Genomic DNA, 23,107 nt, shown 5'->3' with positions numbered 1-23,107 from the left:
AGCTGTGCGCATTCAACATAATCAGCTGTTGTTCAAAACTAACCAGGTCTTTCTGTCCCTCAGTATATGAGTGAGCTGTCTTTCCCAGGAAGTCAAGGTCCAGACAGACGTCAAGATTCAGCCTCACGAGGCCGAACGCAGGCTGAAGATAAAAACGAACCAGAAAAGTCCGGACAGTCAAGGAAAAAGAAATTCAGTCTTCAAGGTCAAACGCAGGCTGGTGGGAAGGCGCCAACCAGCAAGGCCACGTGCTCCCCCTCCCCTACCTAAAACCCCAGCACATGCTCTCCCTCCTCTACTGAAAACCCCAGATAAAAACCCCTACCTTTTTCCCTTGGAACTGTGTCTGAGTTCTAACTCCCATCTCCTCATCTGGCTGCCTTTTGATGGTAAACCTCTTTCCTTGCCACAAACCTGATGTTTCAGTTATCGGCCCTACTGTGTGACAGGTAAACGACCCTGTGTTTGTGTTCAGTAACAATAACACTTTGATGGATGTTGATCGCTGTTAAGTGCTCAGGCTGGGGGAGAATTTGGAGAGGGATTAGTGATCTATAGGTTGGGGACTGGACAAATGACACAAGACTATTGACTTCAGGGACAGTCAAAAGTTGTACAAGAAAGGAAAATAATAGAATGCTACATGAGTCAGCTTATGAGTGTTTCATGGTCATAATACAAACACTGGACATTGATCCTCTAGATTTGCAAGGTCCATGAGCACAGAGGATTTTTTCTTTTATTCACTGCTGTACTCCCAGCCTCTAGAACAGTGCCTGGAATGTCAAAGGCACTTAATAACTATTGTCAAATAAATCTAACCAGAATTATGATGTAACTACATCAGAAAGATGCTGGGACAGAAAATGTACATGTGTATGGTGGCAGTGGGTGACATCCTTAAATTTTATAGCAATAGGAAATAGAAATAGGAAAACAATAGGTAATGCCTAAAACACAAGACTTATGAAGTAGCGACAGAAACATGTGATTTGGAAATTGATGGTAAATACTAAAAGGAAAACAAAACAGCAAAAAGATTTGGAACTGGATGTCTCTGGGGAGAGAGAAATCAGCAGACAGCTTTAAAAAAAAAAAAAAGCCTTATAACATTGTTCAATTGTTTTAATCTCTGGGCATGTGTAGTGGGTTGCATGGTAGCCCCAAAAGATATGTCTGTGTCCTACCTTCTGGAACTTATGAATGTGAAGTTTTTTGGAAAAGGGTCTTTACAGATGTAATTAAGGATCTTGCGATAAGATCACCCTGGATTATCTGGGCAGGCCCTAAATCAAATGACTAGTGTTCTTATAAGACACAGAGAGAGAGAGAGAGAGAGAGAGAAGGGAAGGCCACGTGGAGACAGAAGCAGAAATTGGAGTTATGCAGTGAGAAGCCAAGAAATGCCTGAAGCCACCTGAAGCTGGAAGAGGCAAGGAAGGATTTTGCCCTAGAGCTCTCGAAGGGAGTGTGGCACCGCAGACACCTTCACTGTGAACCTTCAGAACTGTTGTAAAGTAAATTTCTGTTGTTTTAAACCAGCAAGTGTGTAGTAATTTGTTCCTGGATCTCTATGAATCGAATACAGCAATAATAACTGAGATAAAATAAAAATAAGAAAATTTATTGATGTACTTCACCACATTGATTAAAACAGCAAATAATAGATACAGAAAAAGCATTTGATGAAAGTCAACACATATTAATGACACAAAAAACCACCCTTAGCAAACTAGGAAGAGAGCAGGCCTTCTTTAACCTGATAAAGGACTTTTTTTAGACTATACACAGAAACAGTAAAAACTGTAATTCTTGTTCCAATTCTGTGATATATAAAATAACTGTGTGTGCTGTGGAAAGGCATCATTATACCATTCTAGAATGGTATTAAAGACTATGGACTTTGAGTTTAAAATTGGGCTCCCTCATTTATTAGTTGTGTGACTTATGGCAGATTATGTAACCCCTCTGTGTCTCAGTTTCCTTATCTGTAAAATGGGGGTAAACCTATAGCAAGCATCATACTTAACAGTGAAACCTGAAGTCAGGAACGAGACACCGTCAGTACTGCTTCTATTCACTTCTGTACTAGATCCTGACCAGAGCAGTCAAACAAGCAAAAACAGACAATTTCTAGGTACAGCAATGTTCAATGGCTCCTAGGTTGACAGGACGGAGCCAGGAGAAAGACTAGAGGTCAGACAGTTGAGAGCGAGGAGTACGAGAAGGTGGGCGAGATGGCTGGTGTTCAGGTGTAGCAGAGTGGAGTGAGGTCCCCAGCACCCCCAGGCCCTGGGAGTCAGAGCAGGGGAAAGACGAGACAGTGGGGAGGCGGAGGCTGGGAAGTGACGGGGTGGGTATCCAAGCTGAGGGCGGGGTGCTCCAGAGACAGCAATGCAACGTCCATCCTGGCACCCAGCCTGGGCAACTCCCCAGCCCGCTCCCCAGAGGGGACAGCTTCCTCCACAGCAGTCTCTACCTGTAAACATCTAATCTACACTTGTCAGTATAAAAAGCTTCCGCTTTTATTAAATAAAAAGGAGGTTGAAGACAGATAAGGGAACAGGCCACGGACCCCTGCTTCCAATTACACATACAGACACACAAACACAGACACAAACGAGTAAATGACAGGGACAGTTCAGGGGACAGACTGAGGGGCAGAGGGAGGCAGCACCCTCCGGGAGTGGGCCCGGACCCAAGGGTGGGCTGAGACCTGGGCCAGGGGCAGCCGTTCTGAGGGGTTGTGCTTGAGCAGCTTGGAGATGAGGTCCTGGGCTCCTGCGGGCACAGAAGCGGGGAACTTCAGGTCCACCTACAGAAGTAGAGAGAGGAGAAGGAAGGGCCCCATTACATGCATCCTGGTTGCTTTTTCCTTGACTGCCCATGCCATTTGGAGAGTTACGTAGCCCCCGGCCTCTGCAGCCAGCGCAAAGCCCCAGCCAGGCACCCAGGCCAGCCCTCGCACCTTGACGATGCGCCGATAAGTCTCGTTGTGTGAAGCACTCTCAAAGGGCGGGTTTCCCACCAGCAGCTCGTAGCAGAGGACTCCGATGCACCACAGATCCACCTTTTCATTGTGTGTGCGCCCCTCAATCATCTCTGGGGGCAGGTAGTCCAGGGTGCCACACATAGTCTTCCTCCTGGGTGGGGTGGGGTGAGTAGGCAGGGACCCCAGAGGTAGACGGCCTCTCCTTTCCCTGCTGCCCGACAGGGAGCCAAGAGACCCCAGGATGCAGCAGGGGAGTGTTCCAGCCAGGCTCTGACAAGGCCTTTCAGGTAGGAGTGGGGTGAGGCTATAAACCAAAGCCCCAGAGGAGGGCTTACATGCTGCCTCAGCGTTTCCACTCTGAGAAATGGCTCTCCAAATAATCAGATACGAGGGCACTGTTCACCTTAGAACTAAAGGAAAAATTGGGGACATCTCGGATGTCCATCAAGCATGCCCTGCTTAAATAAATCAGGTCACATCTCTACTATGCAATACTATGAAGCCATTAAAGATGATGTGCGAGTGTTCTCAGTGATATGGCAAGGGGGTCCCAAATATATTGATTAAGAAATCTGGGCAACAAAACTGGGTCTCTTATTTTGTAAAGATATTGCTGTGTCTATGTTTACATGACGCCAGACCCAAATGTCTCTGGGTAACAACATGTGGAGTGGTTTTATTTTGAATGTCCCAGCCTCATACCCATGGCTGGCCTCCTGTCCCACCGTACCTCAGGGAGGGCGCGTGCACCGACCAGCCAAAGTCCGCAATCTTCAGCTCTCCCTGGAGCCCCAAGAGCAGATTCTCTGGCTTTATGTCTCTGTGAATCACCTTCTTCCCGTGGCAGTAGATCAGAGCATCTGCCAGCTCCTCCATGATCTGGGAGGGCCAATGACAGGCGATTAGACAAGGATGGACCTCTAGCTGCAAGCAGCGTACCCCTAGCCTCAGGCCCCCTGCCGGCGCTCCAGGTGCCCACCCGCCCCGACCGTGGCTGTTCGCTGCTCATCAAAAGTGCGGCTCTTCTGCAGCTCCTTGTAGAGCTCCCCCCGGGGGGCATACTCCAGAATCAAGTAGATCCTTCGCCGGTCATAGAAATAATTGTAGAGACGCAAGATGTTGGGATGCCTGGGAGAAGAGACAGGAGGACTGAGGCTGCATCCTGGCATAAGGAAATGGGAAAGATGACAGGTCTCATATGGGGCAAACTGGGGTCAGACGTGGGCCAGGCCGGGGACACGAGGGCTGGCCCTGGCAAGGGGGACGTGGAGACAGCTCTCTGGATTGAGAGCTCAATGGTGCTAAATGGCCACAGCTATAGAGAAAAGTCTAGATGTGGTGGGGTTGAAAGAGGAGCTGGGGGGAGGGAGCAGGGGGCTTGGGCTCAGAGGGCGTTGGCCCGTACTGCAGATGGGCCTGGATTTCAATCTCCCTGCGCAGCTGGTGTTCCACGCCCTCCTTCTCTATCTGAGACTTGAAGAGGACCTTGAGTGCCACGATGAAATGGCTCTTCTTCTCCCGAGCCAAGTACACATTTCCAAACTTGCCTTTGCCCAGAGGACGCCCAATCTCAAAGTCATCAATCGTGAAGGACCGCCTGATTAGAGAGTGGGGGGAAGGCAGCTGAGCACTGGTTTGTGGGTTGCCTGAGGTTTTTGCTTTCCCCCTGCCCTTCAGCTCCATTTCTCTTTGAAGGGAGTTGAGAATGGATCAGGCTTTCTTGCCCCCGCCCCCACACCTCCTGCCCTTAGCTTCTGCCTCCCTCATCTCCTACCTGTTCACCGTCTCCCTCTTCTCTTGCCGCCCCAAGGCTTGGGCACTTACATTAACAAGTTGGGCGTCCCACTGCTGTTCTCCACCACCTTCTGGCCAAGGGCAGCTTGGAAAGAACAGTTAAGTTGAGGCCCTCCCTTGACATTTTCATCCCTGCACCCTCCCCGTAGACTCTAGTCCCCTCAAGTCAATCCCCTCCCCGCTGTCACAGTTACCTGTGGGCTGGGCATTGGAGCGGCTCATGAGGACAAGTGCAGATGGGGTGACAGGCTCCTTCCGGAGGACTCTCTGGGGCAGGGTGTTCAGGCCAGACTGAGCCTGAGAAGGAGCAGGAGGGAGCTCTGAGGGTGTCTTTGTCTCAGCGGCCGGGTTGGAATGTGCTGCAAGCAGCATTTCAGTGCTTTCTATAGAGCCACCCACCCACCCATCCCCACCTCAAAGAGGAACACTGAGACAACAATTTTGCTACTCAGCCCCAAGACTCTGCTCAGAGCCCCATATTAAAATGGGTTCTTAATAAACAACGTAAGTTGGCCCAAGATAAGGAGCAAAGGACTTAACGCCACACTGAACATTTCACCTCTTTGGCCCTGGCCCACACCACATTCTCAGGCATGAAGCTGTCCAACCTCTGTAGTCCTGTCTGCAACACCACTCATTCACCCAGCCCCCACCCCTGGGGGCTGCAGAGGGCTGGGGTAATGAACACCCACAATTCAAGGTGCTAAAGCACAGAGGCATTCTCATAGCCCCTAAAAAGCTCAGTCTATTAAGGCTTACACAGGGTCCTTGAGGCCTTGAATGTTGCAGCAAATATCAGTATTTACCCCTTTGCAACATCAGGCTTTAGGGACGCTGAAGGCTACTGTGATGGCCTTGGACCACTTCTCACATTCAACTTCTGAGTAATATACATAACTTCCTTTTGGGAGTGACCGAGGTAGAAGTGACAATGGTTTCTCATTCAGCCTCCACTCTTGATAGCCTCACTCAGTGCTCCACAAGGGAGGGAGCTGGTGGACACAGCGACAGATGGACGCTACGGGAGATCTAAGCCCCACCAACAGGGAGCAAAGCCTGTGCAGGGCCCCTTCTTTCTTCTTTAGCCAAGAGGGGAAGAAAGCCTCAGTGCCCCTTCAAACCTGTTCCCAAAGAGTGATATTAGAACAGAATTTACAAATAAGCAAGTTGAACAAAATAGAGTCCAGAAACAGACCCACATATATGTGGGAATTTAATATATATAAAAAAGGTAGCATTTCAAATCAGAGGGTAGACTCTTCAATGAAAGGTGTTGGGACAACTGGAAAATAAATCAATTTAGATCCTTACCTCACACCAGTCATTAAAATAAATTCCAAATTATTTAGACTTGTCTTGAACCTTTTAAACTTATAAGTTTATCTCAATCCTTCACGAGTCTATTTCTATTTCCTGCCTAGCCTATTTTTTTCAGGACAAAGGTTGGGAATCATGGCCTGAAGGCCAGACCCTGCCTGCTTTCTCCCAGATATCATTTGTATATGACAAGTAGGCTCAGCCCTGCAGGGGTCCTCACAGGCTGGTCAGATTCGAGTTGGCAGCACCTGACAGGATGTGGCTGCAATTGCCCAGACTGGGTTCGGCCAGCAAACTTTTGGGGCCCATACTTTGGAGCATAACCGAGAAGAAAGTGCTTGGAGGATCGCCCTCTGCAGGACCTCGAATCTGGAAGTAGGAACTCGCCATGCCGGTTTGGGGGGAGCGGAAGTGGGCATGCCCTTACCGTCTGCCTGCCGTAGGGCCAGGGGTAGGCGTTCTCCTTCTGGGCCATCCTTAGAGGGAAGCGGGGAGGAGAGCTGGGCAGAGAAAGGAACAGAACCGTGAGAAGCAGAAAAAAGGGAGAGAGAGAGGGAGGGGTCGGACCCATCTAGTCGGAAGCGCTTGCCTGGGGCTGGTGAAAGGGAGCAAGTCTACACGCTGGCCACATCAGGGCGCACCCGGGCGCTCGCCTGGCCGCCCCCTCCCTGCTACCGGCCCAGCCCCTTCCAGGACCCTCTCTCCACCCTTGAGCGCCCAGCAGCCGGCGGAGTGCGCGCGGGCCCGCCCAACGGACCCCCGACCTGCCTGATCACCTGCCGTCTCCCGGCGCAAGGCCTGCGAAAGGAGGGCAGCTCACCTGGAGCCCGTGGCACAGCCACTCTCCTGGCCGCTGGCAAACGACTCACCCTGCCCAGCCGCGCCCCTGCCGAGTTCCTTTCAAATCTCCCGCCCTGGTCCCATTGGCTAAGCGGGCCGCCCATGTCCAATCCTCATTGGCTGGATGTCCCATGACGTAGCCCGCGGGGCCCCAATGGAAGAGGCGAAATGCGAGCCGCAGCCAGCTCATGTTCCGGATTAGAAAAGTTTCCCTTATCCCACGATCAAATATTCTCATATCTTTTAAAAAATTTTTTGAATTTTAATATATCTGGAATCTATCCTTGTGTATGTATGATCTAGGGTCTAACTTTGTTTTCTGCCAGATGGAGAGCCAGTTATGCCAGCACCATTTGTTAAACAAACGACATCATTCCCAGCGGAATTTAAATGCTACCCTTGATATATTGTCGTCGTAGATAGTTGGATCTATTTCTGGACTCTGTATTCTGTTACATTGTTTGTTTGAAGGTATGTTTATTCTTGTGTCATTAATATTTTGTTCTGTAAAGTCTTTCACTCACTTTCCTAGTAGGAATTTTCCGTCAGCGGTCCTTTCTCTGCAGGTCCCCTGACCAAGGCTGCAGCGTTTGGACCGACTGTCACTTTTCTCCTTCCTGCCACGCTCCCTTCTTCTCTGCTCTTTCTGAGCCCAAATTTTATTATTGGGTTAAATAAATACATTTTGAGACGTTCTATGAAATGACTAGTGGATATTTGCAAGTATTGCCTGTCCAGTATCCTTCCTATTACTTTGAATAATAACACCCTAACTTTGCTTTAGGGCAACCACCTGTCTGCCTGTTCTGTGTTGTCGGTTTCTGTTGCTACCGGCCCCAAATCCCTAACTTGATGGGAGACCTATTGTGGTGGACACTGTGGTTATCTACCCAGCGTCCATTCTCCCAGCGATTCCTACTTCCTGAAAGCACCTAAAGTTTTGGGTCTCAGAGGGAAGCTGACCCCATCCCAGGTCCAGGAGTGGACCCTGTCTGATTTACAACAGTCAGCACCTTTTATGCCAGGATCATGGTCACTGGTTCGGGGATAAGCATGTGAATTAAGTGGGCCAGTTAGTGGGAATTTTAGGATTCTTGTCCAGAATGCTGAGCAGAAACTCCTTTTCTCCTGCTGGAAGTGGGCAAGGAAGCATGCAGCCCTCATTGTTGCTGGTGGTGCTCCTGAAGGGAGCAGCCTGAGAATGAAGCTCACATTGCAGAGGGAAGAAGAGAGGCCTGGGAAGAACCCGAGACTTTGAGGACATTGTGGAGCCTCTGGATGCCTATTTCAGCACTTTCCTTACATGAGCCAATAGGTTTCCTTCCCTAATGCATTAAGAGTTCTGTTATTTGCTGTCAAAAGCATACTGCTAAACTAAAAGATAAAACAGCCAGTTATTTTACCAGCAAAATGGTTTTTTTCAGGAACAGCAAAGTATTGCAAGTTGGGACAAGCAAGCTATAGCAAAAGCCATAGGCAAGGCCAACAATCAAAGAAGAGGAACATTATTTTATAAGGAAAAAGGAGGAAATTAGGAGGGGTTGTTTTGAATGCAAGTTCATTAGAGAAAAGCAAAAGTTCAGAGTGATGATGGTTTCTCATTGGCTGACTTGCTCCATAGTCGATTTCCGTTTGGGATGAAATGTTTATTTCTTTGGGTAGAGGTCTGTGATTGATGATTTTTTCTGTTAGACTTCTTTCTGTTGGGGTCTGTAATTGAGATTCTTGCCTGTACTTGTAATTGACCTTGAATGGTACTGCATGAGAACTCCCCCTTCTGGCTTCCAGACTCCACTTTAAATGAGGTTTCCCTTTATTAATTTTCACAATACTAACTGACACACATCTACAGACCTAGAGTGTTCTTAGTTATTTAGGTTGAATGATGTGAAATTGCTGATAGTCAATCATTTTGACCTACAAAAGATACCAATTTCATATGATTCAACCAAATGTAAATCAAATAAGTCCTTATGGGTTTCTAGATCAGTTCATAATGCTTTTGGCTGCAAGTAAAAGAAAACTCAGTTAACAACGGCATAAACAATAGGGATCTATTTTCTTTTCCATAACAAGAAATCAGAAAGTTGGTAGTTGGTTAGGGAACAATGTTAGAGATCTGCATTGGCCTCTCTCTGATTCTCTTGACATTTCCCTTATGAATGCAAGATGGCTGCCAACTGTCTCTGTCTCTTTTATCAGGAAAAGCAGAAACCTTTCTACAAGTACCCAATAGATTTATCATTGGCCAGAATTGTGTCACATGACTGCTGCAAAGGAGGCTGGTAAAGTGAGTGAGGCTGGTAAAGTGAGTATCTCTTCTAGCCACTATGGTTAAAGCAGCAAGGGAGTGTGGTGGTAGGAATACATGTGTGCTGCAATTGCTTATAATTTCATTCTGGGGACCCCATGATTAATTTAAAAAGTCAGATATCTGTGCATGATGAGGTATCTTCAGAGATTTGATGATCATGGCCACCCTGCTGCCATTGGTGAAAAATCATTTTACTTCTGGAGGTACACTGTTTTCCCTTAGGGTCAGCTTAACCCCACTTCCCAAGATCAGGGAGCCCATTTCGACTGCGGCACCTTTATCTACATACTTGGCATAGAGGGACTAGCCAATGAAGAGCTTTATAAAAATTCTATCCCTTGCAGTATACTTTATTCCTCAAGCCCTAGTGAAGGGAGACTTTTCTGGAACCTATAAGGTGAAATAGTACATGGGTGGGATATACCTGATTGATCCAATACAGTATCTCTGTCCCCTGGAGTCTTTAAATTCTTGCTTGCACATTATGTTAGAAGATATTTGGCCTTTCAGGAATATTTGATGGGCCAGCATAAAATCAGGATTTGCATTACTCATAAAAAACCAAACCAAACAAAAACTATCTGTTCTATCAGCTAGGCAACTATCAGCTGCCTGTTCAAGTCAGTGAACAAAACCTCTGTTATTTACCCCAGTGCTTCTCAAACAATCTGTGGGGAAGGACCAGTCTTGATTATTTTCAATCTATCACAGATCAATAATGTTATAAAATACACTAAAAATGAATTCCTTGAAAAACGAAATCTAAAAAATATAAAAATTACAATCCCACATTTTTTGGTATAATCAACCTATATAAAAGTACTCTGACAAATGCTGGAGGAGTTTTTAAATGCTTACTCTCAAATTCTAAACTCATCTTGGACTTGAAAGAGACAGTCCATGAAGCGGCACCAGTCTGTGGACCACACTTTGAATACTACCAGTCTACATCCATAGCAATAAATGCAGCCCTGCCCCAAATTATGCTTTGCTCTCCTTGGTCAGGCACACTCAAAACCCACTCTCCTGCGGATATTCCCCGGGTTTATAATGATGTAAATTAGCAATTTCCTCTGAGTGTAATTCTTTTCTTTTTTCCTCTTGCTTTGCTTTTTGCTTCCCAGTTCATGTTAGATGTGGATTCTGGCTACTGGCCAAGTAACAATGAGAGGTATCAGTGAGGGGGGATTGTCACTTTCTCCTGCCAGGGCTGAATTTTCCTGGGACTGGGAAAGGTCAGAATGTTTCGTGTTCCGAAGGTCAGGCAGGATGTCTGGGATACTATAATGTTTGTGAGGCACAGATGTCAGCCTCTTTTATTTCTGATAATGGGACAACTCAAGAAGAAATTTCAAGACATGAATTTTCATCATCAGCCAATAAGCCCCTTCCAGGGATGAGGAGTAGACTCAGAAGGGTCTGGAAGGGGCTTGCTGGGGAAGCCTGGCTAATACCTCCACGTCTTCCCACTAAGTTGTCCTCATTAAGGTAAACCTGAGGCAATGCTGCTGAATTAAGTAGGCGTGGCAAGACAAGGGTGCCCTCCATCCAGACTTCCCAGAGCCTCCCCAGGTCAAACATCATTGCTGGGGTTTGCTCCTGGCTATTAGGTCCCAAGTGTTGGTCGTTGGTACAAACCACAAGCCTGGACCAAATGCGTCCCTGCCACAATGGCTGAAGCCTGAGGCCCTGCCCAGGTCCATTTATGTGTCCTCAGAGATTGGATCAGCAAGGACAGTGCCCCTTGCCAGGTGACCAGACAACAAGCCTGTACACTATGCCTTTGAGGCATTTTTTAAAACTTTTTATTGAAGTATACATACATAAAATGTATAGCTGGATGAATTTTCCTAAACCGAACAACCCTGTGTAACCAACACCCAGATCAAGAAGCAGAATGTTTCCGGCACTTCAGGAGCCCCCTCATCCTCCTTTACCAGTTACTATCTTTCCCAAGAGTAACCACTATCCTGACTTCTAACCCATATACTAGCTTTGCCTGTTTTGACCTTTATACAAAAGACCTTCATACAGTATATATTCTTCTGTCTGACTTCTCTCATTCAACATTATGTTTGTGAGATTTACCCATGTTGTTGATGTATTGATTTTTAAATATACATGAACATGATAAAATTTACACAGGTTAGTTCAAAGTAAGTCTCTCTACCAACTCTAATTGCCTCGTCCTCCACTCCCATCCCCGGAAGCAAACACTGTCATCAGATTCTTGTGTGTCATTTCAGAGTCCTTCTCTGTGTGTGTATGTGTATGTATGGTTATTTTGTTATCAAAATGATTCATGCAAACAAACAAACGAACAAAAAATGCAGAGTGATTGTAAAGAGGAAATTGAAAGTCCTCAGTCCCAACCAGAGGAGTTAATCAGAGGTAACTCCTGCTAACATTTTCTCATATACCCTTCCAGAACTTTCCTATGGATATATTAGTCTATGTCTGTCCTTTAAAAATTGTGCAGCCATATGTACAAATATCGAATCATTATATTGTACACTTGAAACTAATATAATGTTATATGTCAATTATACCTCAATAAAAAAATTGTGCAAATGGAATAATACACCCATTGTTATCCCATTTTTAATCTGTCAATTTACCTTGGACATTTTCCCACATTAACACAGTCAAATATACCTCATTCATTTTTATTGCCATATAGATTCTCTTGTATAGGGAAGGGGAACAGACAGAAATGGGTGGTGTCCATCAACTGATGAATAAATAAACAAAATGAGGTAAATCCATACAATGGAATATTATTCAGCTATAAAAAGGAATGAAGTACTGATCATGCTACAACCAACATAGATGAACCTTGAAAACACAGTGCCACCTAAAAGAAGCCAGATACAAAAGGTCACATATTATATGATTCCATTTATATGAAATATCCAGGATAAGCAAATCCATAGAGAAAGATTATGTACTGGTTTCCAAGGACTGGGGAGAGTGGGGAGCAACTGCTTCTTTATGGAGTGGTGAAAATGTTCTGGAATTAAATAGTGGTGATTGATGCACAACTGTGTGAATATACTAAAAACCCCTGAATTGTACACTTTAAAATGGTTAAAATGGTAAATTTTATGATAAGTGTATTGTACCACAAAAAATTATGAAATATCTCAAATATCAAGAATACTCTTTAAAAGCACTTGTGTAATTACTACTCAATTATTCAAATCTTAACATGATTTGCCATATTTGCTTCTGATTTTTTTTATGAAATAAAAGACATACAGGTGAAGCTCCAGTATAAAATTTTAAGAATTAAGTCTATGCATACTGTTTCTCTACCATTTTCCTCTATCGTCTTTTCTCTGAAACTCCTCTTAGAGTTACATCAGAGCTTCTAATTCTATCCTCCACATCTTTTAGCTTGCTTTTTCATGTTTTTTAAATCTCTTGTCTCTCTGTTATGTGTTTTGGGGAATTCTTGAGCTCTATTTTTGAAAAAGCTAAATTTCTCTCAGACTGTGCCCAGTTTAGAATAAAATAGACTTATTTTATTACTTCTGTCACTCATGTGTAAGATTTATAATTGGTCATTTATATATCCATATAACTTTATTTAATTTGTCTATTTTTCTTTCATGATTTGAATTTTGTAAGTGAAAGTATTCCTTCATTTATCTTTTTATGTATCCTCATCATACTTACTTTAAATTCTTTGTCAGGCTGCTCCATAAACTTATTTTCACCTAGGGTGAATCCATGTCCCAGTTATTGTCTCTGTCCCAATGACTGCACACTAATCCTGAACCGTCTTCATATGATTTGGGATTTTGGTTTGTGACTTCATCTTGGGTGGGAGATCTTTTTCCTTTCTCTCTCTGTCTTTGTCTTCACTTCTCCCTGACCTACAATTTGGCCACTGCCGTTACCTCGCCTCCTTGCTCCCAGTTAACGATCAAGTCTTGTAACGGTATTTTGGGGCTCCTGCCCCACTGTGATATTGAGGGTATCTCAGATGAAGTCACTGAGGAGAGAGCAAGTTGGTCCTGTTTCTGGTCTTGAGGCTACAACTGAGTCCTCCTGCCTTTTTGGGCCTGTAGCTCCAGGCAGGGAGCTGGCAGGTTTTACAACCTCCCTTTCTGATACAGGGGTACCACGGCAGCTCTGGCTCCAGCTTCCTGTCCCTAATCAGTCCCCATGTCCCTATAGGACCTTAACCCCCTGCTGCTGCTGCCCACTTGCAGCACCTGAGGCCTGCAGACCTGTACCATCAGCCCTGTTCAAGGCTTTGAATTGTTTCCAAGACTGCTTATGGCCTTTTAGTTCACAGTTTTTAATATTTTATCTATTAGTGCTATGTATTTGGAGCGAAAGGGGCCAGGGTGGGAACTTACCATGCTGTCTCTACCAAAAATCCAGACCTTTTCTGAACACCAGGTTTTCGGAAGGTGTGCTGTGGCAGTGTATGAACGAAGCGCCTGAGTACCAGTAAAGCAGTTGGAGCTCAGCTCAGTGTTGGGAAAATAACAGGGAGTGGTGGGGAGTGCAGTAAAGGGCAAGTACGCGCCTGGATGCTCAAGGCAACGCTCAGCTCTCGTTGATTTTTACTAGGTGAAAGTGTAGCCTAAGTTTGAACAAATCTTTCGATTTTTAAAGAACAGCTAGAAATGTAGATTTACATGTGAAATTGACTGAGTTGTAAATGTTGTCAAGTAAGTCACCAAACAAGTGTGTGGGCTGGATTTGGTCTAGAATATTCAATTCCTAATACACCCAGAGCTCTTCTGGACCATAAACCACACTTGACAACCATCCTTCCCTCCGAGGGCCACTGACTTTACCCAGTCACTCACTAGGTGTGCTTTTAGGAAACACGGAGCCACAGGATGTAGCAGAAAGACCTTGAGCTTGGGTGTGCAGGTTTCCCTGCCGGTCACCACTTGCAATCTGTGTTGCTTGGCAAAATGCTCAGTCCTTCTGAGTGTCAGCTCTAAAATGGGCATAGTTACACTGCCCTGCAGGGTTGCTGTCAGGATTAAATGAAGTAAGATCGGGAAAGCACTCAGCACAGTAAGTGCCTGGCACACAGTAAGCCCTCAGTGTTAGCTATTGTTACAACTAACAAATCACCCGGCCTCAGAGGATGAGAGAAGGATCTTCTTTGTGAACTAATGTCGACTAATAAATGTAGAAGGAAAGACAGAATTAGAAAATTACCATTTTGTTTCACCTTAAGGGTGCTCTGGTTTGGGCGGGCAGCGAGGGGGTGCAGGACTGCCGACAGCCAGACTCACACGCCTTCCGCCTTAGCTCGCCGGACGCCTTGCTCGATCATCAGCAGTTCTCGATTCCAGCACACACAGCTTCTGCAGCAACGGCTGGCCCATTGTCTGCCTCCGTCTTGGCACACGTGACGCAGCGACCACACTGGCAGAAGGGGAGGCAGGGGCCAAGGAGCGGAGGCGGGGGCGAGGCACAGATTCCAGCTCCGGCGAGTGACTGCAATGTGCGCAGTGGTGAGATGGCCAAATTTCTCGCCAGCAGCCCAAACCTGTTGCTCTAACCAAGTTAGTTAATGAAAGAGATGTCAAGGAAGAAATTTCCCACCGGGAAAGACAAGGCCTATGTGGTGACTGGCCTGGATTTCTTTGTTTTTTTCAATGTACCGGAAGCAGCAAAAATGCACGTGGGTCCGGGCTTCTAGTGACTGCAGAGAAGTCTGGAGAATATTTGTATTTAATACCCTTGTGTTCTACTTCAGGTTGACATGGATAGAACATGAGAGATGATTAAAGGCATTAAAAAAAAATTTGGACGGAAATTCTGAATACAAGAAGACAATAATGGAAACAGTAATTGATTAAAAAAAAAAGAAAGACAGTAAAAAAGAAAGAACGATCACTTTTGCTTGAAAAACTAACGCATCCTTTTCGACAGCAGTACAGTTAGCGGTACAGTTAAGGAGAACCTTTAACCCACAACTGGAGTTTCAGGAATTTATGACAGAGGCCTAATTCAGCAGAGGCATAGAAAAAAGGATGCACAAAGATGCTCATGGTAACATTTTAAATAATAAGAAAGAAAGTGCAGATAGCCAGACAACCAAAACGTCTAACTTTAGAAAAAAGAAGTTTAGTAATTTATAAAATTGTCCTCGAATTTAGATGGTCATTAAAATCATAATTATAAGGACTATAGAATCATATTTCTATTACAGTGAATAAGTGGAAATAATGAAGTACAAAATTATGGACACCACTGAGAAGTGGAAGTTAAATTGCCAAAAATTAAAACAGTGGTTTAGGATGTTTATAAATTACTATTATTACTTTAAAATTATTCATTATTGATGCATTCTTTCCAATAAAGAACACTTATTGCTCCACATACATTTTCTAAACAAGAATCGGGGACTGTTTAGAAACAATTTCTGTGTTAGAATACCTAAAATATCTATGAGATAAAAGGTACTAGTATTTTAATTGGTTAATTTGACGGGAACAGTAAGATGAAAAGGAAAGTTCTAAAATTTTTATTTTAGGGGAAAACTCATATAGAAAAAAACACAGAAACACTCAGGTTCATGTTTTTCTCATATAGTAAAATGAGGTTCTTTTTTTCTTCACTGAAAAATCTTATGGGGAATCTATCCAGATACCGAAAATAACAGTGCTCCTTTGACCCCGACGTGATTTGAACACGCAACCTTCTGATCTGGAGTCAGACGCGCTACCGTTGCGCCACGAGGCCCTGCCGAACCCACCGTTTGACCCGTCTCGTGAACAGACACATCATCAGCAATATGGGAGGAGTTTGATTCTCAGGCCCTGCTTCTAAGATTCTGTCAACGTGGTTCTCAGAGGCGCTAGCGGGCTAGATGCGCGCGCATGTAGGAATTAAACATCCTCTTCTGGACAAATTGCGCTTAGGTGCACTTTGTTTAAGGCCCAGTTCTTTAACCTTGGGACACATTGAGGTCATTCAACAGAGACGCGATTTTATGTGTTTGGGGTTTATTTCTGGGGATGATAAAGCCATCATGTCGATGCAGATCTGGCCCCCTAGAAAATCTTACGATTTAATCCCAGCTGTGCCAGAAAACCCCTTACTTAACCTCTCTGGACCTTGGTTTCCTCATTTGTAGATTGGTATAATCACACAGTCTCTCGTGGGGTGACTGGAGCGCACTGGCGGTGATGGGAACCGAGTGCCGCTCACACGTGCGTGCCCCGCAGATGGCAGCTATTCTACCTCGGTTTCGCTCGAGTCCTCCCCTTGCTGCGCTCTGGTCCAGCTGCCGAATTACATCTCCCAGGCCACGACTTTGCTGACGTATCTAAGTCTTAAACAATCCCAGGAAGACGACTTACTATCTGGCGTTGGTGGTATAGTGGTGAGCATAGCTGCCTTCCAAGCAGTTGACCCGGGTTCGATTCCCGGCCAACGCAGTTACGTTTTAAAAACTTTTTTCCCCTCCCCATTCCTTGGGCCTAGTCCCAGTGTCGCCCGTCGAGGGTTGTGTGAGGGACCAGCTGCCAGCGACCGGGGCTGGATTTACCCCTCACGCCCCTCTCGTCGAAAACAGCACGCTGGAATCTTCGCCCGGGATTGCGGACTCTACGTGGATTGCGGTGCCACTCCACAGACACCAAAGAGAGGAGGCCAAAGGAAACGAAACCCAGTCTCTGCACCATGGGCCGTGCGGGCGCGGGCCCCGGTCTCCGCGTGCCTGCGGGCGAAAGTGGCTTGCTCGACCTCAAGCTGAGACTGGAAATGCGCATTTCTGTCAAGAAGAGAGCACCGCGCGGGAGGTCAAGTCTGACGGCAGGATTACTCGGGCTGTCAGTTTTGTGCTGTTTGCCCGTCTGTGTTTTTCAAATTATCGTAAACGAACACGTCTAATTAGCATATTGAACGACGAGAATAATGGCTAATAAACCTATTGAATGGAGAGAATAATGGCTAATTTAGCCACACATTTAAAATGCCAGTTAGTTGAAGTAAAACATAAACTTGAAATTTAGAATGTGAGTTTCAGAGTCAGGACAAACTATCCCTCTCCTTCTCTCTTCCTTTTCCTTCCAGTCTTCTTTTTATCTCTATTCCAGGGCTCAGGACGGGTACTTCCTAAATAAGTAGGATTAAATGGATTTAAGACAGAAAGATCGAAGCGAGGGGGGAGAAGAAGGAAAAAAAACAAAACAAAAAAAACCTGTGCTTTGCTCCTCCCCGTCGGGGAATCGAACCCCGGTCTCCCGCGTGACAGGCGGGGATACTCACCACTATACTAACGAGGACCGAGCTATACACAGCGTTCTCCAAACCCTTGATCTGATACCTTCACCGAGTTCAGCGTGCTACCAGCGATGTTCCTGGGGATTCTGTCCTTCCGACCACTAAGAAATGCTGTCTCGAAACCCATGCACGTTCTAGACTCTAACTGAGCGTTAGGCCCCAGGAGGGTAGAAACGAGCAGGAGAGACCGAGAGACAGACGGCCTCCAAGGCTGCAGAGACTTAAGTTCTGAAAGTCCCTGGGCTCTCCGAAACGCTCCCTAGATAGGTCCCACCCCATTTCACTACCTGTCATCCACTGCTATAGGTTGACTGGCATCAATCAAACCGAAACCAGGCTCTGGCGGCCGAGGAGAGGCATCCAGCAGGAAGGAGGGGAGTAGAAAGTGAATGTCTTGCCGAAGTCTGGAGGTGCCTGCGCTCTTCCTGGCACACCAGGAGGGACTGCGCACTGTGAGCCTCTTCCTGCCGTCGGGGTATCCACTCAGAACAAAAGAGCTGACTGCACACCTCCTTCAAGCGCTCAGTTCGCTGTTCCCACTTTCCAGGCCAGCCTCCGCAGCGCCGTTCCAGTAACAAGCGCCTTAGGGCACTCTAGTTTGCGCAAAAAAAAGAAAACCGAAGGAGGGCTCGTCCGGGATTTGAACCCGGGACCTCTCGCACCCGAAGCGAGAATCATACCCCTAGACCAACGAGCCGACGTGTGACAGGGACTGCGGACGCCTTTAGAGGTCGTACCAGGCTTTCTGCGGTCCTAGGGCCACGACTCACAGGGGAATGGTTCTGGCACGCGCTTAGGGACCACTCGCCCCGATGCCGAATACTCGGGAGCAGCGGTCCGGGAATCTCTCTGCTCGCTGGCCGCCAGCTCCGACTCCTCCCAGGAAATAACGTCGGGGAAGTGAGAGGGAGTGGTCTCGGCCTCGCCCCCGCGCAGCCCTCTAGTACTGCCTTGAGCGCCCGAGTTCCCGCTCCCTATGCCCGCTGTCTCGGCGCTATTCCATAACCTGGGTTCTCGACTCTCCCCGGCTCCGCCTGCCGTCCTCGGACTCAGCCTCCCGGCGCAGAGAGCTTTGAAGACAAGCGGTGGAGTTACCTGGTTGGGGACAATTAATGATTCCTGAAACCTCTAGGTGAACACCAGCCCGTTTCTGTCCCTGCCTCTATCCATCCTCCTGGAGTGACGGGCAGGGCCAACCCCAGGCCAGACTGACTCTTCGATAGCCCACGGTCTCCCCAGACCGCGTGGTAGTGCCCAGGCAAGGGGATAACTCCTGGGGCCAAGAAGATCCACAGAGGTGTCACTGAGATGAGTGGCTGGCGGCATGGGGTAGGGGGACCGGCTTTCCAACCTGCGTGAGTGGTGCGAGGCGCCAGGCCACACGACCAGGGCTGCCCCTGACGCCTAAAACCCCTACCAGCTCTGGTCCCAGGACGTCCTGCCTGTGAGATCAGGTTACCCTTACCCTCCCGTCTAGCTTCCGCTCTCCAGTTACCTCCTAGGATGTCCGGGAAGGAGACTCTCCTACCTGCCGCCTAAGACCCCCAAAAGGTAAGGGGCTCTGAGGCAAGCGCCGGCATGAGTCAAGTCCAAGGCCAGCAGACCCGGCCTTGGGGCCTTTCAGAGTCTCCCGGGCTGCTCGGTGAGCCTCTGTGCTTTTAATACATTCGCCACGTTCTCACCTTGGGGGCTGCCAAGGGTCCTGGCAGGACCTGGTGGGGTCAGTTGCAGGCTCAGTAGGTGGTCTTCGCAGGGTTCTGATCTGCCACGGCCCTCGACTGCCTGGTAGCATCTCTGGTTGAACCATCTGGTTCCACACCCTAGTTGTGTAACGCCCAACTCACAGATACTTTGGTGAGGCGACTTCAAAGAAGGGTTCAGCTCTTCGGTTCTTCTTTCCCAGGTGTCCCTGGCCAGACAGTGGGGGAGAGCAGCAGAGAACAGCTCATGCTTTCCTGTTAGTGTCCCAAGCCTTTCAGGTGGGTGAGGAAGCGCTCAGGGCTGATCTTCTGGCATCTCTCTGCCCCTAGCCTTTTCCATTTCCTGTCTCCCTTCTCTTGGGCCCCAGCTTTCCCCCAAGTCTCTAGGGGCCTCTCTCTAACCTGGTCTCAAGCACTTAATCTGCACAGAGGTAGAGGCCTATATCCCTTATGGAACATGATGAAAGCTATGGCTCCTTTTACTCGAAAAATCCTTACAATATCAGGGAATTCACAGATACCCCAAAGCCCCATTCATGGACCCCACTTTTAGAACCAAGAACTAAGGTGTAAACAACTGATCCTTGTTTAAACTTTGGTACAAGTATTTTATATTTTAACAGGAATCAAAGCTTTACATGGAAAGATTGAGTTCTAAAGTATAACTCTGGGCAGTCACGGTTGTTTGAAAGACATTGGGTGGGAAAGAGTGAACAGATATTCTTGGTCAATTTGAGATGGTAGCAACTCCGCCCCCACCCCCCACCCCCCAGCACTTCCCTAAAGTAGAACCCTGGTATCATCCTGAGTTTCTTCTTCCCCTTCAGACGCCACATCCTATCAGTTACTGAATCCTATTGTTTTTTTATACTAAACATGTTTTGAATTCATCCCCTCCTCTCCATCTCTCTGGTACAAGCCTTTGACATTTCTACAACCAACCCCTGTCACACATACTCTGTGATCCCTTGTGTTATTCTTCTATGTAGCATTTATCTAGCAATTATATAATTTTTAATTTTTGTTTTATTTATTTATTTTTCCCCCAAAGCCCCAGTAGATAGTTATATGTCATAGCTGCACATCCTTCTAGTTGCTGTATGTGGGACGTGGCCTCAGCATGGCTGCAGAAGCGGTGCGTGCCCAGGATCCGAACCGGGGCCGCCAGCAGCGGAGCACGCGCACTTAACCGCTAAGCCACGAGGCCGGCCCTATAATTTAATTTTTAAAACATTTTTGTTGTGTTTATTGTTCCCTGCTTTATTCCCAGGGCCTAGAACAATGGTTGTTACATAGTAGTTGTTTAACAGAACATATGGCAAATTTCCACGTGGTCTTTAGCTCACCTCCTCCAGAAAGCCTCCCCTGACCACTCTCAGGCCAGTTGAGATGCCACTTCTCTTCTCCACGTTCTCACAGCACCGGCATTGTGATGTGATTTTGTCTTCCTTCCTATGAGCTCTTTGAGAAAATGTGCTATACCTTATTCATTTGGTTATACACAGAGTGCAGCCCAGTGCTTGGCACAAACCTGGTCCCGGTGGTGCTGCATGACTTACTTGACCTGTCACCTCGAGATAGCAATTCCTTCAAGCCAATACTTTTGCTCGGACATCTTAGAGTAGTTTCCTGGCCAAAGGATGGTGTCTAGACCTTTCTGCCTATCTTCCAAGGAGACTTAGGCCCTGCCAGTGGCCCACTTATCCTGCTTCTTGCCTCCTTCTCCACAGCATTTACTTCTACTCTCACCAGCCTGGCTTTAGTGCTCCAGAAATGTGCCCTGCCCTTCCACACCAGGCTCTCTGGAGACCCCAGGAGAATGCGCTCTCTTCTGCTCCCACTCTGTCCACAGGGTCCCAGCGCCTACTGCCTCTCTAGCAGGAAACCAGATGGCGCCAGGCCAGCCATATCTCCTGCTAACTCCTAACCCTGACTGCCAGCTTGTGGAGACAAATGTGGATAACTATACGTAAAGGGCTTGGTACAGGAACTGCACACAGAAGACACCCCCTTCCTTAAATTCTTTTAATAAAAACTATTTAAAATATAGTATATTATATATACATATACAATTTTGAGGCCCCAAACCAAAAGAAATATAATGAGGAACCAAACAAAACAAACCGACTCGGGTTCTAGGGGATGTCCTGGGTCGAGGAAGATGCCAGGGCAGTGGAGCGGCCGCCGAGGCTAGCCCACAAGCACCAGCTGGGTGTGGCATAAGCTGGGCAAACGAAGGTGTAGGCCTGCACAGGATTCCCGACCTCGTCACTGGGCAAACTTTTAGAGCTGCGGTCTTACCGGACAGGGAGCTCCGCTCAGCAAAAAATCAGGGTGCTTCGAGCGCGGACCTGGAACCCCTGCGTTCTATGATATAAATCAATAGATAGATCCATTCGAGGTTAGAGATTCAGCAACAAAATGGAAGATGCGTAGTTATTTCTTTGAGTCCAATAAAGGCACCGCTGGGATTCGAACCCAGGATCTCCTGTTTACTAGACAGGCGCTTTAACCAACTAAGCCACGGCGCCACACTTACTAAATGTTCTTCCAGACCTGTTCTACAGGAATATACCACTCCGAGCCTGGCCACATCACCTTTACGAAATTTTTCTAAAATTAATTTTGACAAATCAACCAGTTTGGCGTCGGATATCCATCCATGAGATTCCCCTCGATGTTGAAGGGAATAAATCAAAGACCTCGACTCTAGCCAGAAGTGCATGGTTGAGAACTCTCTGGAATCTGAGATTCATGAGACAGGGGGATTTCAGGGTCGCGGACCAGATCGATCATCTGTCTGACCTTGGACAGGAGAAATGTAGTTCGCACGTTCAAGGGGAAAAAAAAGAGAGAAAAACGTAGACGTAGTCGGCAGGATTCGAACCTGCGCGGGGAGACCCCAATGGATTTCTAGTCCATCGCCTTAACCACTCGGCCACGACTACATATCTGTACATGTGTTCCTCGTCCTAAGCCTTTCTTAGATCTCCTGCTCCGAAAACACCATCCATTTTATGATTTTGCTGTTCCAGGAGTAGGAGATCCGCCAGCGCGAACACCAGATAAGGACAGAGTCGGAATCGACCTTTCCGTCGCGGCCCCGTCCCACGCCCGCTCCGCCTTATCTGGGATCCTCGTCCCGGATCTTCCCCATTCTTCCACCCGCCTCCAACAACGCGCTCCCAAGCAAGAGAAGACGCAGCAGCCACCGAGGAACGTTCCCTCCGCCCCAGCCCAGGGCGCTCCCTCCCAAGACTTGGAGTGCGCTAGCAATTTAGGTTTTGAGAAATAGTGGGTCCAGTGTGCGATTAGGAGGTAACTGGCTTCTGGTAGAAACTTCCGGGTAACAGCGGGTATGGGGCGGGGGAGGAGAAAAAGAGGAACACCCCTTGGCCCGTACGGGGATCGAACCCGCGACCTTGGCGTTATTAGCACCACGCTCTAACCAACTGAGCTAACCGGCCAACTGCGTAACCTGTCTTTCTCGAATCTTTACATATGTATCACTTAATTATAGCCAAGACCATCTCCAACCTGCAGGAATTTTCGTGTGTGCAACTAGACAAAACCAAAAAACTTCCCAAATACAAACTGAAAGTGATTCCTAATGGCCAGGAAAGAATGTCCTCTGAACAGCTCCAAGAGGTGTGGCTCAGCTCTACCTCCCCCATCTAGCGAGCAGGTCCCAGGAAAGAAACGGGAGAACACCAGCCAAATGCATGAGCACCCCCAAATAATTGCTCCTGCAACCCCTAATTCTGTGGGTTCTGATTTAGGAGTTCCTGCCAGTCTCATGGTGTTGATCTGCCTTAGGCCTGGCCCATGGGAAACCCACAGCACTGACCCCTTGACTGTGGTTCCACCATACAGGTTCCTCAC

General features: G+C 47.1%; 1 protein-coding gene, 1 long non-coding RNA gene and 7 other non-coding genes across 15 annotated transcripts; 1 reads left to right on the top strand and 8 right to left on the bottom strand.

Moving 5' to 3' along the window:
* Nucleotides 1-2,309: 2,309 nt before the first annotated feature.
* On the bottom strand, nt 2,310-6,988 carry AURKB (aurora kinase B). Of its 7 annotated transcripts, none has more exons than XM_087440455.1 (10): nt 6,924-6,947; nt 6,531-6,603; nt 5,593-5,907; nt 4,981-5,083; nt 4,767-4,871; nt 4,398-4,589; nt 3,982-4,120; nt 3,723-3,871; nt 2,969-3,143; nt 2,310-2,815 (listed from the first exon to the last, which is right to left on the bottom strand). In XM_087440455.1, the coding sequence occupies exons 3-10, from the start codon at nt 5,603-5,605 to the stop codon at nt 2,642-2,644; spliced, it is 1,050 nt and encodes a 349-aa protein (XP_087296581.1). In that variant the 5' UTR covers nt 5,606-5,907; nt 6,531-6,603; nt 6,924-6,947; the 3' UTR covers nt 2,310-2,641. The 7 variants fall into 7 exon arrangements, with proteins under 7 accessions (XP_087296581.1, XP_087296584.1, XP_004433150.1 ...); XM_087440458.1 differs by having other exon boundaries at nt 4,817-4,871; nt 6,924-6,945; XM_004433093.2 differs by lacking the exon at nt 5,593-5,907 and having other exon boundaries at nt 4,817-4,871; nt 6,924-6,988.
* Nucleotides 6,989-15,702: 8,714 nt separating this feature from the next.
* LOC147914886 (uncharacterized) lies at nt 15,703-19,088 on the bottom strand. Its single transcript, XR_015554628.1, has 3 exons — nt 19,021-19,088; nt 17,813-18,620; nt 15,703-17,357 (listed from the first exon to the last, which is right to left on the bottom strand). It is a non-coding gene; the product is annotated as an uncharacterized LOC147914886 (long non-coding RNA).
* TRNAW-CCA (transfer RNA tryptophan (anticodon CCA)) lies at nt 15,909-15,980 on the bottom strand. Its single transcript has one exon. It is a non-coding gene; the product is annotated as a tRNA-Trp (tRNA).
* On the top strand, nt 16,607-16,678 carry TRNAG-UCC (transfer RNA glycine (anticodon UCC)). Its single transcript has one exon. It is a non-coding gene; the product is annotated as a tRNA-Gly (tRNA).
* TRNAD-GUC (transfer RNA aspartic acid (anticodon GUC)) lies at nt 17,456-17,527 on the bottom strand. The gene has a single exon. It is a non-coding gene; the product is annotated as a tRNA-Asp (tRNA).
* Nucleotides 18,151-18,222, bottom strand: TRNAP-CGG (transfer RNA proline (anticodon CGG)). Its single transcript has one exon. It is a non-coding gene; the product is annotated as a tRNA-Pro (tRNA).
* A 2,594-nt stretch (nt 19,089-21,682) lies between the features above and the next one.
* Nucleotides 21,683-21,756, bottom strand: TRNAT-AGU (transfer RNA threonine (anticodon AGU)). The gene has a single exon. It is a non-coding gene; the product is annotated as a tRNA-Thr (tRNA).
* A 335-nt stretch (nt 21,757-22,091) lies between these two features.
* On the bottom strand, nt 22,092-22,173 carry TRNAS-AGA (transfer RNA serine (anticodon AGA)). The gene has a single exon. It is a non-coding gene; the product is annotated as a tRNA-Ser (tRNA).
* Nucleotides 22,174-22,618: 445 nt separating this feature from the next.
* On the bottom strand, nt 22,619-22,692 carry TRNAI-AAU (transfer RNA isoleucine (anticodon AAU)). The gene has a single exon. It is a non-coding gene; the product is annotated as a tRNA-Ile (tRNA).
* Between the last annotated feature and the right edge of the window lie 415 nt (nt 22,693-23,107).

Source organism: Ceratotherium simum, chromosome 16 (genome assembly GCF_057802395.1).
Source record: "Ceratotherium simum simum isolate JZ-2026a chromosome 16, ASM5780239v1, whole genome shotgun sequence".
NCBI lineage: Eukaryota > Metazoa > Chordata > Mammalia > Perissodactyla > Rhinocerotidae > Ceratotherium > Ceratotherium simum.
Note: the sequence above shows the minus strand (reverse complement) of the source record. Positions and strands in the feature narration are given on the sequence as shown.